The following is a 17,732-nucleotide window of genomic DNA, read 5'->3' as shown; positions in this document are numbered from 1 at the left end:
AGTGGTGTTCTAAAACATTTTTTGAGTTTAAGCTTTTGCCACTGCTATCTTTTTAATTGATCGTCTTCCCACTTCTACTCTAATCACATTTCTCAAATTTTTATGGAACTTTTCCTGATTATCGATCCTTGCATGTTTTTGGCTCCAAATGTTATCTATAAACTTGGGACACTAAGCAAAATAGATTTGATCCAAAAACCCTACCATGTGTTTTTTTAGGCTATAGTGATCCCCATCATGGGTACAAATGCTATCACCCTCCTACTTGTCGTACTTACATTTCTCGTCATGTTGTTTTTTATGAACTTAATTTTCCTTAACATCCTGGGAACCTTCGCCTTCCCCCAACATTTGAACCAACTTTGTCTATATTTGACATCTGGATTACACCACACTCGGCCCCACCTCCCCCACCTCCTCTCTATCTGACCTAAATATTCCCTTACCATAACCCATCCCCTCCCTTGCCCCTGACCCGCACCCCCACCTCCCTACTTTATCCACTTCCGATGGCTCTCATTCTCTTCCATCTCCATGTATTTCGTCTACACCGACCCCACGTTTGCCTCTTGAACATACAATGATTACCTGATCCTGTGCCAGTATTCACAAATCCAATCCTAAATATGCAAATTTCCATGATCTCAGGATCATACCCAAAGAGCCCAAAACCATCCGATTTGCCCTCCATCACCTCGAGTGGACCCAAGCTATGCTTGATGAGCTGAAAGCCTTGTATGCTAACAATACCTGGACTCTTGTTCCTCGTGATTCCTCCACGGATGTTATTGGCTGCAAATGGATTTTTAAAACCAAACTCAATGCAAATGGAACACTTGATCGGTTGAAAGCTCGATTAGTAGCAAAAGGCTTTCACCAAATAGCTGGTATTAATTATCATGAAACATTTTCTGTGGTGATTTGACCAAGCACTATCCGGACTGTTATTACTATTGCTATGTTCAATCATTGGGACATTAGTTAGCTAGACGTCAAGAATGAGTTTCTCCACGGTGATCTCAATGAACCTGTCTACATGGAACAACCTTCAGGTTTTATCCACTCAACTCACTCTGTTTGTAAATTAAACAAAGCTTTGTATGGCTTAAAGCAAGCCCAAGGTGCATGGTTTGATAAGTTCAGTAGTTGATTGCTTACTTGTGGTTTTAATTGTAGCACCGCTAACTCCTCTTTATTTATTTATCGTTCCTCTCGTGGTTGTCTTATATTACTGTTGTATGTTGATGATATTTTACTTACTGGTTCCTCCACTGATTTATTTCAACCCTTAGTAGCATATTTGCCATGAAAGACCTGGGTCCTATCCATTATATTTTAGGGGTCCAGATTGCTCAAACTTCTAACGGCCTTACCTTGACCCAAGCTAAATACGCCTGTGATATTTTAGATCGTGCCCAAATGACTGATTGTAAGCCCATGGGTACTCCCATGATGGCTAAGATCAAAGGTCTTACATCCACAACTCTTTTTTTTTTTTACCTAGCCCATTATCCCAATTTTGTCAGTGCTCTTCAATATTTTGCCCTTACTTGCCTTGACCTTGTATACAGTGTTAACTTTGTGTCTCAATTTATGCACTCTCCTACTAAAGCCCGTTGTAAAATGGTCAAACGTATACTCAGATATGTGAAAGGCACGGTTGATTTTGGTCTTCATTTTAGCTCCAACCCTACACTTGATTTTTTTGCTTTCTTTGATGCAGATTGGGATACTAGATACAGTCTTTCTGTATTCATTCATTTTGAGAAAAAGTGGAGTTTAACACTAAAAAAATTATTTTTTTATATGAATTTCAAATTCATCTAATTTTCAAAAAGAGTGCACAGGGATATCCTAGGATTGCAAAGGCAACTAGTCAAGAAAGCAGTTTGATCGAGATTTGTTGAAATAAGCATGATATATATATATATACACACACACTTACTTAGGAATAAATAATACGATATTATCTAATTTAATTGATATTTTATGATGTTGTGGTACTATCTTCAATTTGTCTCATTTTCAGATGTTGTATTTACTTGAAACAGGGGAAAAAAAATGGGAACTACACCGTAAATCTCCAATTTGCGGAAATAGTGTTTACTAATGACAAAACATATAACAGCCTTGGGAAGCGTGTATTTGATATCCATGTTCAGGTAACCTGTGACATTGATGGAAATTCTGTATATTTGAAGTTATATATCAAGGTTTAATCAGAACTCTTTGCCACAGGAAATATTAGTGGCGAAGGACTTCAATGTTGAAGATTACACCGGTGTTGCTCGAAAGGCAGTTGTAAAACCTATATCTAATGTGATCGTCTCAAACAATATTCTAGAGATCAGATTCTATTGGGCTGGTAAAGGGACGACAAGAATTCCTGATAGAGGAGTTTATGGTCCCCTTATATCAGCCACTTCAGTAGTTTCTGGTGAGTACTTTGTGTGAATGTTTCCTCATTGTCTTATTACCATGATTTTCAACAAGAGAATATCGTGGGAACCTTTTGGGGGGACCAAGGTAGATATGTTGCTCTTTAAATCCTTTGATTGGATGCATAATTGGTTTAGTCTGTTTCTATGTGCAGATTTCGAACTCTGCCCGAATGGTGGAACCAATCGAACTGTTGACGTCATTGTTGGAGTTGCAATTAGAGCATTATGCTTATCTTTTTAGGGGGAATCCCTGTGGTTTGCATATTCAGATGAGCTTTTAATCTTTCCTCAAGTGTAACCTGAGCAAGTAATTACAAAGAAAGTGAATTCCTTGGTTTACTGGTTCTTATGTGCGTCCTTGTACAGACCCTGGACGACTAAATTCGGTGACGGGGACTTTTAGCTTAAAACAAATAAAAGCCGCTACTAATGATTTCGATTGCGCCAACAAAATTGAAGAAGGTGGCTTTGGTCCTGTTTACAAGGTACTATAACTTACTTCACTTGACTTATTCCATTTCAGCATGGATTTTCCTGCTTATTTGAGTAAGGTTGGGTGCAGGGTCAATTACCTGATGGCACTGTCATAGCAGTTAAGCAGCTCTCGTCTAAATCAAAAAAGGGTAATCAGGAGTTTTTAAATGAGATGGGAATGATTTCCAGTTTGCAACACCCAAATCTTGTGAATCTTCATGGATGTTGCATTGAAGGGGATCAATTATTGTTGGTATACGAGTACATGGAAAATAATAGCCTTGCTGGTGCCCTATTTGGTGAGTAATATGTCATTCTGCTCAGCTGCGAGATATTATGACAAAAATAATATTGTTTGAACTATTTGTGATTTGAACTTTTATGCAGCTAAAGTTTGCCTCAGCTGAGCTTATCCGGCTTTCTGATCTTATATTCTTTCTTTATTTGTTTATTATTATTCTTGTATAAGTGTAATTTATGTTTGAAAAAGTTGTAACGATTAGATTAGATGAGATGCGATGAGTTCAGAAGTTTATTGAAAATAAACAAGACCGTGGCGAAAAAAGACCGTGGTTATGGTAAGACACTTAGGAATACATTATAATAAAAATCAAATACAGACATCAAAATTATTAAGACATTCGATTACATAACAAAATTTTAATGAAAAACATAATATACCAAAACTAGCCTTTGAATCGCCAACCCTAGACAAAACAAATAAAACTTGCAAACAAAGACACATGCAAGTAAGAATTAGAGAGCAAATAACCCAGAAAAAATACGTACCAGCAAACTCATTACGAGATCTGCAAATAAGGAAGACCACTTCTGTCCAGGTGAAGAAGACTTCTAAGACTAAAGGTAGCAAATAATCACCAGACCAGTCCAAATTTGAGTCATCAGCTCCCCACTTGGCAAGAAGGTTAACCACGACATTACATTCTCGAAAAAAGATCTCATTCTATACTCCTTGCAATTCAAATAAACACATAATTTATCTACAAAATACTCTAAATATCAGATATTATATTTACCCTTGATTTTAAAATCAGTCACAATCTCAACCCGAGAAAAACACAAATGGTGGCATCTACAAACACCATCCAACAAATTTATCATTTCAGCAAAATTGTTAGAACCCAGGCCCAAAGCCACAAAATAAGCTGCAAGTAACCTGCCATAACTTGCCACAGTCATCACGAATGACACCCCCAACTCCTGATGGCCCCGGATTACCAAAATTACTACCATCCATATTAAGTTTCACCCAATCTTGAGGAGGTCGAATCCACCTCACCACATGAACCTTCTTAGGTCTAGGTTCCAGGATCGAGATTTCCAATCTTTGTAAAATAGCAACATCCTTGGAAGAAATGGTAAAAACTTTCATGATCAAATCCATAATACGGCGAAGCCATAATTTAATAACATGTCAAACCGACTCAACCGTGTCCATCTTATCTTTGTGCCGAGCCTTACAACGCCTATCGCAATGCCTCCAAAAGACAATAGATGGGAGAAGCAAAAAAATGATCCGCACCTAGGAAGACTTACCTGCCTGACAAAACCAAAAATTAGTTTGTTCCAGTCATGTATGAAAAACACCCATATGCACTTCTAGTTGGGTCGTAGCCAACCTCCAAATACATCTGGCAAAATATCCAGTACAAAGCACATGATTCAAGTCCTCCGTATCTCCCTTAGTATAACAATTACATTTAGAGGCCATAGGGATGCCAATCCTTTTAATCCTCTCATTGATGCTCAAAACAATTATTAACAGCCTTCCACATCACAGTGAAAATTTTATACCAAATCCACTTAGCCCAAGGTAATGGAGGAGCCATAACCCTAATACAATCGCAAGAACTTTTGTTATCATCATTATCTCTCACCCAAATTGAAACATCTTGCCCCTCCTTCCTCCTAGCCAAAAACTGGTATAGATCAGAAGTTTTCTGATAACCCACAAGCCTTTCCAATAACGGAATACCCTACCCATTTTCAATACGCCAATCATTTCTTTTTAGAAAAGGATTCTCAAGCACTATAAAAAGGCCATTGAGAGGGCCTCCCTCCACCCATTTATCATACCATAAAGAAATATTACCATATTTCATAATCTATTTAGAGCCATTTAAAACATTGGGGATACTATAAACAACAGACTTCCAAAAACGGGTCCCCTTATTAGGCACCAAAAGGGATAAGTGATTACCCTCAACATACTTGCCTTTAAAGAAATCTACCCATAAAGACAAACCCTACATGAGATGCTAAGCAAATTTCATATGTAAAGCTCTTTGGATGTCCCCAAACCACCTTTGTTAGTCGGCCTACAAACATGCTTCCAAGAGACTCATTTCCTCTTACCTTTACCATCAGATTAACCCCAAAATAAAGAACTTAAAATCTTATTCAACGCCATGAGCGCAACATTGAGAACATATAACACAACAAGAAGATGAACGGCCATACTGGATAAAACATGAGGCAAAAGAAGAATACGCCCACATGCTAAGAGCATTTCCATCTTCCAGCCCTCAGTTTTCTTATTAACTCTCCCAAGCAAATCACCAAAGTGACTAGCCTTAAGTCTACCCACCACTATAGGCACACCTAGATGTTTAAAAGGAAAAGATCATTCAGAAAAACCAGTAATACGAAGAAGAGAAAGCTTCCTGGAGACAAAAATTTTATTAGAAAAATAAATGGCACTTTTATCCTTATTAAGAACTTGACCTGTCCAATCTTCATAAAACTTCAAAACCTTCATCAAATTTCTCAAAGACCTCTTACTACCATTAGCAAAAATAACAATATCATCAGTATACATAAGATGAGAAATGAGGGGGGTACCTCTAGCTTGAGTAAACTGATCAATTTTATCATTCTCAAAGTATTGTTTGAGAAGGCGAGAAAGCACCTCTTGCATAATGATGAACAAACAGGAGAAAAAGGGTCCCCTTGTCTCAAACCAAGCTGAACCTTAAATAATCCCAATGAGGTACCATTCATCATGATACAATACTAGGGTGAGGAAATACACAACTGAATAAGATAAAAAATATGAGAAGAAAAGCCAAAATTATCCAAGACATGTAATAAAAATTTCCAATCCACTCTATCATAAGCCTTAGACATGTCAAGCTTCACTAATATATTTCCCCCATTAGAGCTTTTGTTAATAGAATGGACCATCTCCAAGGTAAGACTAATATTTTCAAATATATTACGACCTAGAATAAACCTCTATTGCTACGGAGAAATTATCTTAGAAAGCAAGTTCGTCATACGACCCACAATATTTTAGCACAAATCTTATAAATCACCTAATAGAGGCTAATAGGCCTAAATTTATCAAATTCATAGGGCTTATCCACTTTAGGGATTAAAACAATAGAAGAAGAGGTGTAAAATTTGGGAAACGAGTGATTGTTAAAAAAATCAGCATTGGCTTCCAAAATATCCTCTTTAACAATATCCCAACAGACTCTAAAGAAACCAGAATCAAAATTATCTGGTTGAGGACTACTATCAATAGGAATACTAAAAAGAGCGTCCTTAACTTTCTTCATAGATGGAGCACTAAAAATAGCCCCATTCTCCTCTTCGAAAATAATCGGATGAATTAAATCACTTAAACTAGGCACTTCATGACAACTACTATGATCCAAGAAATTTTGAAAATAATCAACTGCAGTCTTATGAATGTCAAAATGAGTATTTAAAATTGTATCATCAACGAAGCACATGTCTTTAACCCGCTTATGATACTTGGCGTTCAGATAAGCATGATAAAATTTAGAATTTTGATTCTCATTTTTAAGCCAACTTTTCTTGACCATATGAGAAAGACGAGTGTCCTCCCTATCCATCCTTACCCATCCAGGTTAATAACTCCAACTTAGATGCCAAGAGGTCATTATCATCCCCTTCATTAAAATAGACTTCAAGACAATTTTCCATATTATCAATATGTTTTTCTAACTCTTAATAATGATATTAGTCCTATAAAACACGCTGATTCCACTCCTTAAGAGCCTTCTTAACCCTTTTCCATTTAAAAGATAAATTACTAAACTCAATACCAAGCCTCTCTTGCTTCCACACCCCTCCACAAGACGAAGGAAATCTAAATTATCAGTCCGTATAAACTGGAATCGAAATGGACTAGAACCATACCTAAAAGGATCCTCACCCAATTGGATCACCAATGGGGAATGGTCGAAGGCAGTACGGGCCAACACCTAGAAAAAGACACAAGGAAAATAATTAAGAAAATTAGAATCAATAAAACATCTATCTAACCTTGCCCAATTGCAAACCAAACCGCCTTGACCATTGCACCAAGTCATATTCGATCCTTTGAAGCACATATCCATCAAACCACAATTTTGAATACACAGTTTGAAATTACCTGCAAAAGGCAGAGGATGACCACCTCTACGCTCTGATTAATCTTTAATAATATTAAAATCTCTGCAAATCACCCACGGAAGGTTGCCACTTCCAGTAGCCTCTAGGTTCACCCAAAGAGCTTGCCTCCCAATTTGGTTGCACTTAGCATATAAAGTAGTAAGAAGAAAGACTTGCCCATTCTCTTCAACTCTCACAGTCACATGTTGATTAGAATATGCCAACCATTGAACTAACACAACCGAATTTCACAACAATCAAATTTGTAACACCCCGCATTTTAGTGTATTTTTATTGAAAGATTATTTTTATTAATTCAAAAATTTATCCTCTTGTTTTAAAATTGTCTGATATTTTTAAATGGTTTATTTTATGATCTTTAAATTGTGAAAATTAATTAATTATGTTTTCTTAATATTTATTATTGTAATGTATTTAAATTGTTCTTTATTTTAAATTAATTGATTGTTGGATTTAAGTGTTTTATTTTCATTTTATCATTACGTTTAAATTATTTTAATTGACTTGCTGTTTTGAAATATTTTTCGTTGAATCATTTTTGGTGACCCAAGATGTGAGGATTGGACCTCATTTCTTTCCCTCCATTTTTCTTTTTCCTCTTTTCTTTTTCTCTTTCCTCTTTCTTTTTCTTCTTTTTCTTTTCCCCCCAGCCTTCTCCCGCTTGCGACGCCTCCCCTCTCCCTTCTCCGTCCGTGCGTCTATTCCCCAGCCTGGCGCCGTGCGCCACCGCCCACCACCACAGCTGCCCCTCCCTCCAACCATCATCCCCCACCAAGCTCGGCCCCTAACTCCCCGCCATTAGCCCCACGCCCTTCACAAAGCCGCGACACCTCTTGAGCTCGCGCGCCGCCGTCGCGCCACCTCCGACCACCATCTCTTCACCACTTCATCATCAACCTCCTAGCAACCTAACACACCCATCCCCAGCTCCGATTTGTCACTGGTAAAGCTCCACCATCCACATTTCTGTTTTGAACATTTTTGGCCTAAAATTGCCTCATATGCCACCGCCCATGGCAAACCACCACCACCACTAACTTCACTGACATCTCTAAGCCCTACCCTATCAATTTCGGGTCTTGGTTTGTCCCCGTTCCAAAGTGAATTTTTGAGACCCACGGCCACAGTGCATTTTGCACTGTTTTGTTGCTGTACCGCCACTTCTAGCACCTCGGTGATCTTTCAAAAATTATATTATAGCATTGTAAATATTTTCTCAAAGAACTTTTGAGATTTAAATGTATTTTGCACTAACTCATATTTACTGTGGATTAGTTGGTTGTGCCAGACTGAGTCCGAGGAGTAAGGGGGTCGGTTGGATTGGATTATGGAGTTGTTTGTGTGATTAGTTTATGATGTGAGATTTATTGGCGGTTTCGGTGGATATTGATTATTTTAGAAAGTGGTGATATATTTTGGAATTATGAGGGTTTTAAATTTTGAGGAATTAAAATAGGTTATTTTAGAAGTTTAAGTTTAAATATTGAAATATGTGATTGATTGGAAACTTACGGAAAATTACGTGATTATTTTTATAGGTGACGATTTATAGTCGACTCGACATTTTTGAGGGAAATTCTGGAAAAGCTAAGAATTCTAGGTAAGCGGGATTCCTATGCTAGACTTTACACGAATTAGTGAGACTGAGGTTGACTTTATGAAAACTTTGCATATTTTTGTGATGAAATGAGAACTTGGGTAAAACCAACATCGGTTACTTATTTGCATTGCTCATGAAATTTGTATGAAAAAGAGAAAATATTTTCTGACATACATTGTGTAGACATGAGCTAAATTTTGTCATGTTGTCTCTAAAATCTGAAAAAGAACGATATTGAGAATTTGAAAAATTGTGCATTTATTTAGAAAGATGCTCCGACTTTTATTTTCAGTATGTGAGAATGATCTGATTATGTTTTGGTACTCTGTTTTATTTTGATATGGCATCGAAAACGTTTGGCATGGTGTATTGATTTTGTATCTGACTCTGTCTCTGCTCTGCTCTGCTCTGTTATGCTCTGCTCTGTTTGGGTTGATGCCAACTTCTCTGTCTCTGAGTGCACCCACTTTGGAAACAAAGTAGTTTTATTATGGTCTTTCCTGTGTGCACACTCGGGACTCCGAGAAGAATAAGGAAAAGATTTCACCTCTGTCTCTGCCCGGTTTGGCCACCGGGGATAGCACAACCCTACCACGGGGGTGAAACATGGCCTCTGCTCTGTAAGATGCTCTGTTTCGATATGACGAAAATGCTCAGGTTATGTTATGCCAAAGTGTTTTTTAATATGAAATGGATCTTTAAATATGAACATTTGACTCTTTTGGAGTATGAAAACATTGAAAAGTCGTTCTGATTTTCTGATAACATGTTTCTGATATCTGCATATAAAAATATAATATTTTGTTTCTGCATACTGAACTTTCTGAAAAGGCTCATGCTTGCACGCTAGTATATGTTCTCTGCTTACTAAGTTGTTGATAATTCACCCCCTCTTATCTCCAATATTTTCAGATGATTTGAATATTCCAATTGAGGATCAAGAATATGGAGCATAGGTAAGAGGAGTGAAGAATAGTCGTTTAAGCATAAGAGGTTTACATGAGTATTGAAGATTTTGTTATTCAGTAAGTTTGTTGCATTCTGATGATATGAATTGTTGGGAGGTTGATGTTTTTATTAAGACTTTGTATTGTCTTGGATTAATTATACTGGAGTATTTTATGTGAATTAATGAGTAGTTTGTGAGATAGAGAAAAATTTGATTATGTACTATGTGGATGGAAAATGATTTTTAGCGACATGAGTTAACTCTCCAGACCCTTGAGGACGGGGCGTTACAAAAATTTTCTGCCTTGCACTTCATTAGTGATAAATAACTCATAACTGAACCGACCCAAAAAATTTGGAATTTAATCCTCCATCCAAAAAGGCTCAGCCAAAACTAAACTATTAGGCCTATAATTTTTTATGCTATTTTTCAACTGCTGTTGAGAAGTGCCAACTCCCATACTATTCCAAAAAATAATGGGAATAATCATAAATTAAGTTTAGATGGACAAATCACCGCCCTAGTAGAGCTCATTTTTTGAAACTTACCAACTGTATTTCTTGGGCCCTTTGAGTCAGTACAATAATCATTTCGTATGTCTTCCTTTAAACTATCTCTCTTAACTTCAGCTTCAGGTTGGGAATTATCTGGTAAGACCATTTCGTCTACCATCTCATCAACCATGGGTTGCTCCTCTGTATTAATCAAACAGAACGCAGTTGCTTCACCTTGGGCCATAGGCCAAAACAACTCCTCCCGCTGATTGACATGCACCACATCATGGAATTCACTCTGGCCCACAAGTTGCTCCGTTCTTTGTCCCATGAGTTGTTGATCACTCTAGCCCACTGTCTTTTCCACCCGATAGCCCACAATCTGCACTTCACCTTGGCCCACGGACTAAATCGCACATTGGTCACACTGGCCCACTGATGTATCAGACCGACTACCTGCATAATTAGAAAAGAAATTAGCTCCTTTTGCACCCTACAACGTTGGAATCGTCATAGATCCTAGTAACCATTCTTGTTGAGTTCCAGAGATCTGCGCAATCACCATACCTAAGCCATTGTCATCTTGTATTTGTTCATGTATGACTTTATCTGCATCAAATAACACACGTGACTTCTCAACAACCTCCTACACTAAAATTTCAGTAGATGCTAACTAACTCATGTGACTTCTCAACATCTTTCCTGCAACCCAGGTCTGTCTATTCAAAAGTATGAAAGAGGGTCTTTAGATGAATCTATCTCAAGACATACTTGAGCACCATCTGTTCTAGTCGCACAAGTGGTGGAGTTATCCCGTCGAATATATTTCACTATTGGCACTGTAAGCAGCTTAAGCATAGATGAATGATAGAAATTGGGTGGTAGCTCAGGAAGAAATGCCCAAACCGGGACACATGGAGGTTCGAAATCTTGATCAAAATCTGGTGTCCAAGCAAATAGTCTATACTAAACCCATTCACATCACAGGACTCCCTAGATAAAGCCTTGTTGAAATCACATTTAGAGGACATCTGAATAAAAACATTTCTCAGACATTGCATGGCAGAAACTACTAGCATAGTGAACAAACCCCATCGGCTACGGATGAAGGCTCTCACTGCGTCTAGGGATGGCCTCTACCGAAGGAACTTTTAGCACCATAGAATACCAAAAGGGTTGAGTAGTTCTCTCTAACTCCTCTGCCGAAAATGTGAAACAAACTTCACCATCTATGACTTTCGGTGGATGGAAAGGTACCTTAATCTCTGGCAGTGGCTGTGGTATAGCGAATATGATGTCGGCAACCGAGGCTGTCCTACGGAAAGCGACATAGCACAGCAACCGCCATGCAGACCACGTAACCCTAGCAGAGTGTATTTTAAAAAATGGAAACTTTTTTATGCACAATGCATTCCAAACATAGCAAAAGTATAGTGATTTTTTTAAAATATTTTTTAAACATTCTTAATTATTAAAATAAATAAATAAAATATAAATTCATTAATAATCACTTCTTTAATTATTAAAAAAATCAAATATACAAATAAACATATTTGATATACACATTCGAAAGTCTCACTATCATTTTCATTTTTTCCAATATTTCAATAAAAAAATCTTTATTCTAGCATTCTTCGAAGAATAATTCTACTTATCATTCCCGCATACCAAACACCACACTTTTTTTAATTTTTTTCTTTTTCCTATAACAAGTATGTGTTGTATGGATGATGTGCAGAACAACTCAATTAGTTTAACAATAGTAAAATAAAAAAAAATTAAAATATATAAAATATGTGGTATGTAGTTGTAAATATAAAAGTGATTGGCCAGAATTAGATGACTAAGACCATAGAGATTTATTTAAGTTGGGAGATTGTTGATATTGGATGAATGTAAATATTTTATCTTTAACTAAGAACATTTAATTTGAATTAAGCATTTATTAGATAATATCTTAGATAAGTCATGAGAATGTGTATCCGAAGTTCAAGGCGTCTGGAATTATTCAGTTGAATGGAAACTATATCTGATAAGAAGACTCAGTGGTAGGTGTCAACAAACGTGTCAGTATACTCGTTCCCAGCAGAGTCCTCCCCTCAGTAGATTCTTACTACACCTGAAATTCCTAACAGACTCAATCCGTCAACAGAATCCTACTGTAGATCAAATACTAGGCAAATTATTTAATTGAGAATTTCAACAGAGGGTTGGATCTTTTGATCAGTTAATTTTGAGAGAGCTTGGAGATCTAAGAGAGATCCAAGAGCATGAGTGTGAGAAAATTCTTGTGAAGAATTTTCTAGTATTTTTCTCTTTCTCTTTTTGAGTGTGTGCATACTCTGTGTCGGAGTTGAGGTGATCGAGTTCAGCCAATAGAATTCCAGGAGGGAAGTCATTAGTTTGAACATCGTCAGAGGTTCTTGCTGCTATTACAATAGAAGATAAATAGATCATTTGTCTGGATAAGTAAGAGAGTCAAGTTACAAATGTTTTGTAATTGAGAATTATTTGTAATTGATTTTCAAATAATAAGATTGACTTTTTTGGGTTTGGCTACCCTGTAGGGTTTTACCTTTTAAGAGTTTTTTAAAGGGTTTTATTTCATAACCAAAATTGATGTTACGTAATTCGTTTATTTTATGTATTTGATTGTTTATCAAATTATTACATAATTAACGACTAACCAATTTGTTGAGTGAATTGGTAGATATTTCCATTGCATTACAATACAGAGGTACTTAGGTAATTTCAAGAATGATGAGTAGCATCTATTTTATTCGAAAGAGAAATACTATTTACAGTCATGAAGTGTACAAATGCCGTACAACCCTTTGAAAAAGTATTAAGGAAGGAGAGACCAATTTTATTTTTTAAACATTTTATTTTATTTCATTTTTATTTAACAATTAAGAAGTATTTTTTAATGAATTTATAATTTTTTTAAAGAAAATATTTAAGAAATTTAAAAAAAAATTTAAAAAAAAATTGAACATTCGACGACCACTTTCGATATATTTCCTCGATTGGTGTGATCTAGCATCATCCTACGGAAAATACATTTTGTACGAAGTCGACAAATTCTCACCTCATGTTTCGGATATGGCAATTTTAATGAAGGAGAGACCGATTTTTATTTTTAATGTTTTTGCCCTTTTTTACCCTTTTATTTTCTTACCAGTGTTTCAAAATAATTCGTTTTACAATCTTTATAAAACGATATTTTAAAATGAAAATATTTATATAAAGTGATGTTATTTTTATAAATTTTTGATAAAAAGACTTCTCATTTAAAATATAATAGTTGTATAAAAGATTCTATGTCTATTATTTTTTCTAATATTCGAATATCCATGATACTATTTATATATCAGTAATAAAATGTCATCACCATATTCTAAGGAGGAAAATAAGATCAACGATAAGTACAAAAATGGCCACACAAAACAAATATATATATATATATATATATATATATATATATATATACTAGCAAAGGGTAACGTCCAAGGGACGTTTGCCTAATTTTTATTTTTTTTTAATTTTTTTATCTAGTGATTAAGGAAGTGTTTTTTAATGATGTTGTAAATTTTTTATTTTTTTAAAAAATGTTTATGATGATTAAAAATATACATGAAAAAAAGAAAAGAAAAATAAAAAAAAGTAAAATACACATTCATGACACATTTTCGAGTTACTTTTTCGGTAGTTGTATCAGTTATTTTTAGTTAATTAAGAATATTATTATATTTAAATTATGTTAAACTTTAATTATTTATATAGTTTTACTTTTTTAAAAATATTTAACAAAATTTCATCATTTATTTAATGATGAAAGATTATTATTTTATAAATTAAATTTGATAATTTATTTATGATGTGATATTTATATGTTAATTATATATTTAAATTAATAATGATGAAAGATTATTAATTTAAAATCTTTACCAAAAACGTCCAAGGGACGTTTGCCTATTTTTTATTTTATTTTTATCTAGTAATTAAGGAAGTGTTTTTTAATGATGTCATAAATTTTTTATTTTTTAAAAAAATGTTTATGATGATTAAAAATATACATGAAAAAAAGAAAAGAAATGTAAAAAAAGTGAAATACACATTTAGGACACATTTTCGGGTTACTTTTTCGGTAGTTATATCAGTTCTTTTTAATTAATTAAGAATATTATCATATTTAAATTATGTTAAAAATTTAATTATTTATATAGTTTTACTTTTTTAAAAATATTTAACAAAATTTCATCATTTATTTAATGATGAAATATTAGTATTATATTAATTAAATTTGATAATTTATTTATGATATGATATTTATATGTTAATTATATATTTAAATTAATTTAAATCAGTATTTAAATTTTTAACATTTGATCAAATTTGGAGAATTATGATGAAGGGTTAGATTTAAATCTCAAAAAATTTCCTTTTCCCCTCACTTGCAATATATCAAAAGGAAAACACTATGTACACAAAAAATTCTTACCGAAAACTTTTTAATTTTTTAAAAATTTTTTTTAACTTAATGATTAAGTAAGTGTTTTTAAATGAATATGTGATTTTTTTCTTTATTTTTAAAAAATATTTAAATAGTTTAAAAAAGAGTGAAAGAAAAGATAAAAAAATAAAAATAATGTGAACAGTAATTACTGTTCATTACGTGACTAATAAACAGTATTACTGTTTATCACTTTTTAGGCAGATATATCTCTTAAAGATGCATGGGAGTGACTGTCGTAATATTTGGAAAGGAACAAACATAAACTTATAATGAAGAGTCGCAGACAAATTTAGAAGCAGATCAACATATATCTAAAATGATCAGGCCGTTCTTTGAAGATCTTGTAGAAACTTGGATTTGATCCTGTTGAGTGCTATTGGAATACTTCTTGTATTGATCCTCTCTTCAGGTGAATCTACGCAACAGTCCAAAGCTAGTCCCATGATAGATGATACGGTGTCCATCGTAGTTGCATCAGTTCTTTCGTCTCCCAGCAAACTGGCATCAACGATTTTGACTATGGAGACAGCTAAAGATTCCTCGACCCAGCGTTTCAAGTTCATTTCTTCAACAAACATGTTATCGGTAGGCTTCTTTCTCGTAAAAGTTTCCATAAGTAAAATGCCATAGCTATACACATCGCCTCTTGCAGAAACAATCCCTTCGGATCCATACTCTGCATTATAGAATGGTACACATGATTCATGTTTTAAAATACAGTAAACAAAAGAAAAAGGGGAAAAATCTATTATCAATGTAATGCAAAAGTAGCAGCATTATACGATCACCTGGTGCCATATACCCAATAGTAGCAAGGGTCATGGTTCTCTTTATAAGATCCTCATCTCCTAAGAGCTTGGCTATTCCAAAATCAGCAACATGGGTAACGATATCTTCATCCAACAATATATTGTTAGGCTTCAAATCACAGTGCACAATAGTTTTGGAGTAACCGAAATGAAGGTATTCTAGTGCTGTCGCCACATCAATCATTATGTTTAGCCTTTGTAACATACTCAAGAAGTGGTCATCAGAATAAAGCCAGGTCTCCAAGCTCCCATTAGGCATGTATTCCAATACAATGGCTTTGAAGTCGATGCTATTGCAAGCACTAATGATTTTGACAAGATTCCGATGACGAATATTACTTGGTACTTCACACTCTACGTCAAAGCTATGAAATGCCCCTTCTATTTGCAAATTCAAAACTTTTATTGCAAAATTCTTACCATCCAAGAATGTTGCTTTGTACACAGACCCAAAGCTCCCTTCTCCAATCAACTTATTTGGATTAAACCCTTCTGTTGCTCGTAGAAGCTCTTGGTGAGAAACTCTTCTCCATGGTGCTAAAGGAGACAAGTCTACCGAACCTGTTGACTTCTTTTGGCCTTTTTTTGAGATTAATACGAGGGATGCTGCCACAAGTATTAATGTTAATCTAACTGCAGGTAGTAAAAATGTTAGTATATGCCTTATTCTGAACGTTTTTGATCGAGAAGCATCGTTTTTGCAGGGGAGAACTTGCAATTGGGGAGCACCACAAAGTGCATCATTTGACATAAATGATGCAGCCGAGAAGTTTATAAATGGCCCTTTTGTAGGAATTTCTCCTCGTAGTCTATTGAAAGAGACATTTAGATATTTAAGATATATGAGTGCTTCTAAGGATTTGGGAAACTCTCCAGATAAATAATTACCGGAAACATCCAAGAGCTCCAAGCTTACCAAATCACCAAATGATTTAGGAATTGAACCTTCTAATTGATTTCCTGCTAAGGAGAGATTATGTAGATCTTTGAGACTACCAATTGTCGTTGGAATATCACCTGATAATCGATTGTTTGATAAATCCAACTCTCTCGGTACCTTCAAATTTCCAAGCTCTAATGAGAGGGGGCCACTTAGGGAATTCGATGATAGGTCAACCTCCAATAAATCTGTCAAGCTCCACAAGCTCAAAGGAACTGTAGAAGTTAATTTGTTTGAGCCTAAGTGGAGCTTTCTTAGCAAAGCCAGATTATTTATGCATCCCGGAATTTGTCCAACTAGCTCATTGCCTCCTAAATATAACTCAAACAAGTTCTTTAAATGACAAAGATTTCATGTGCTGGGACCCTGCAATCTATTATTACCCAGGTTCAAACCTTGGATCATTCCCAATTTCCCCCATGAAGTTGGAATCAGTCCAACCAACTCATTGTTCCCTAAGTCCAATCTTGTCAAGCTGCTTAAATTGCCAATATCTTGGAAAATGCTGCCCTTGATATTGCAACCACCCATTAAAATTTCCTGAAGAGAAGTGGAGAGATTTCCAATGGAATTGGGAATGATAGCATTTAGTGGATTTTCTGCGAAAGATAATAATTCCAGATATATGCAGTTTGACAAAGAAGAGAAAAGGCTATTCATTTCTGGGGATCTAATAGTCAAGTTATTGATTTCTAAGTTGAGATTCTGGAGGAGACCTAAATTACCAATTGTATTTGGAATGAAGCCAGAGAATGAGTTCATAGACAAGTCTAGATGAGTGAGTTGTGATGCATTGGAGATGGAGCTGGGAATTGTTCCATTGAGTTCATTTCCCCCAAGCAGAAGCTGCTGAAGATTTGGAAGGAAAAGGCCTAGATTTGATGGGAGTGGACCGGAGAATTATTCAAGGGCATTCCAATGATTTGTAGCGTTGAGACATTGAAAACCTCAAACGGAATTGGTCCAGAGAAATGGTTGTCTCCGATATTGAGCTTCTCCAAGTTTTGTAGATAACCAATTTCATTCGGAATTGCACCTGCAACAATATCGTGAATAATCATGAGTA

The 17,732-nt window shown here is 35.2% G+C and overlaps 2 protein-coding genes across 2 annotated transcripts; one reads left to right on the top strand and one right to left on the bottom strand.

Moving 5' to 3' along the window:
- Positions 1-712: 712 nt before the first annotated feature.
- On the top strand, positions 713-3,347 carry LOC121265707 (probable LRR receptor-like serine/threonine-protein kinase RFK1). Its single transcript, XM_041169395.1, has 7 exons — positions 713-887; positions 1,724-1,749; positions 2,052-2,162; positions 2,239-2,448; positions 2,594-2,696; positions 2,808-2,926; positions 3,004-3,347. Exons 1-7 carry the CDS (start codon positions 713-715, stop codon positions 3,220-3,222), a joined length of 963 nt encoding a protein of 320 aa, XP_041025329.1. The 3' UTR covers positions 3,223-3,347.
- Positions 3,348-15,781: 12,434 nt separating this feature from the next.
- On the bottom strand, positions 15,782-17,326 carry LOC121265706 (receptor kinase-like protein Xa21; the record flags this gene model as incomplete). The annotated part of the gene is made up of 2 exons (XM_041169394.1): positions 17,062-17,326; positions 15,782-16,977 (listed from the first exon to the last, which is right to left on the bottom strand). Coding segments are annotated over exons 1-2 (1,461 nt in total), but the record flags the coding sequence as incomplete, so codon positions are not given.
- Positions 17,327-17,732: the final 406 nt, after the last annotated feature.

The sequence above is a fragment of the Juglans microcarpa x Juglans regia genome, chromosome 5D (assembly GCF_004785595.1).
Source record: "Juglans microcarpa x Juglans regia isolate MS1-56 chromosome 5D, Jm3101_v1.0, whole genome shotgun sequence".
Lineage (NCBI taxonomy): Eukaryota > Viridiplantae > Streptophyta > Magnoliopsida > Fagales > Juglandaceae > Juglans > Juglans microcarpa x Juglans regia.
Note: the sequence above shows the minus strand (reverse complement) of the source record. Positions and strands in the feature narration are given on the sequence as shown.

Coding starts and splice junctions, on each gene's coding strand:
- LOC121265707 (XM_041169395.1), top strand. CDS start 713: ATGCTTGATGAGCTGAAAGCCTTGTATGCTAACAATACCTGGACTCTT. Junction 2,163..2,238: donor TATTTGATATCCATGTTCAG/GTAACCTGTGAC, acceptor TCTTTGCCACAG/GAAATATTAGTGGCGAAGGA. Junction 2,697..2,807: donor TTTTAGGGGGAATCCCTGTG/GTTTGCATATTC, acceptor GTCCTTGTACAG/ACCCTGGACGACTAAATTCG.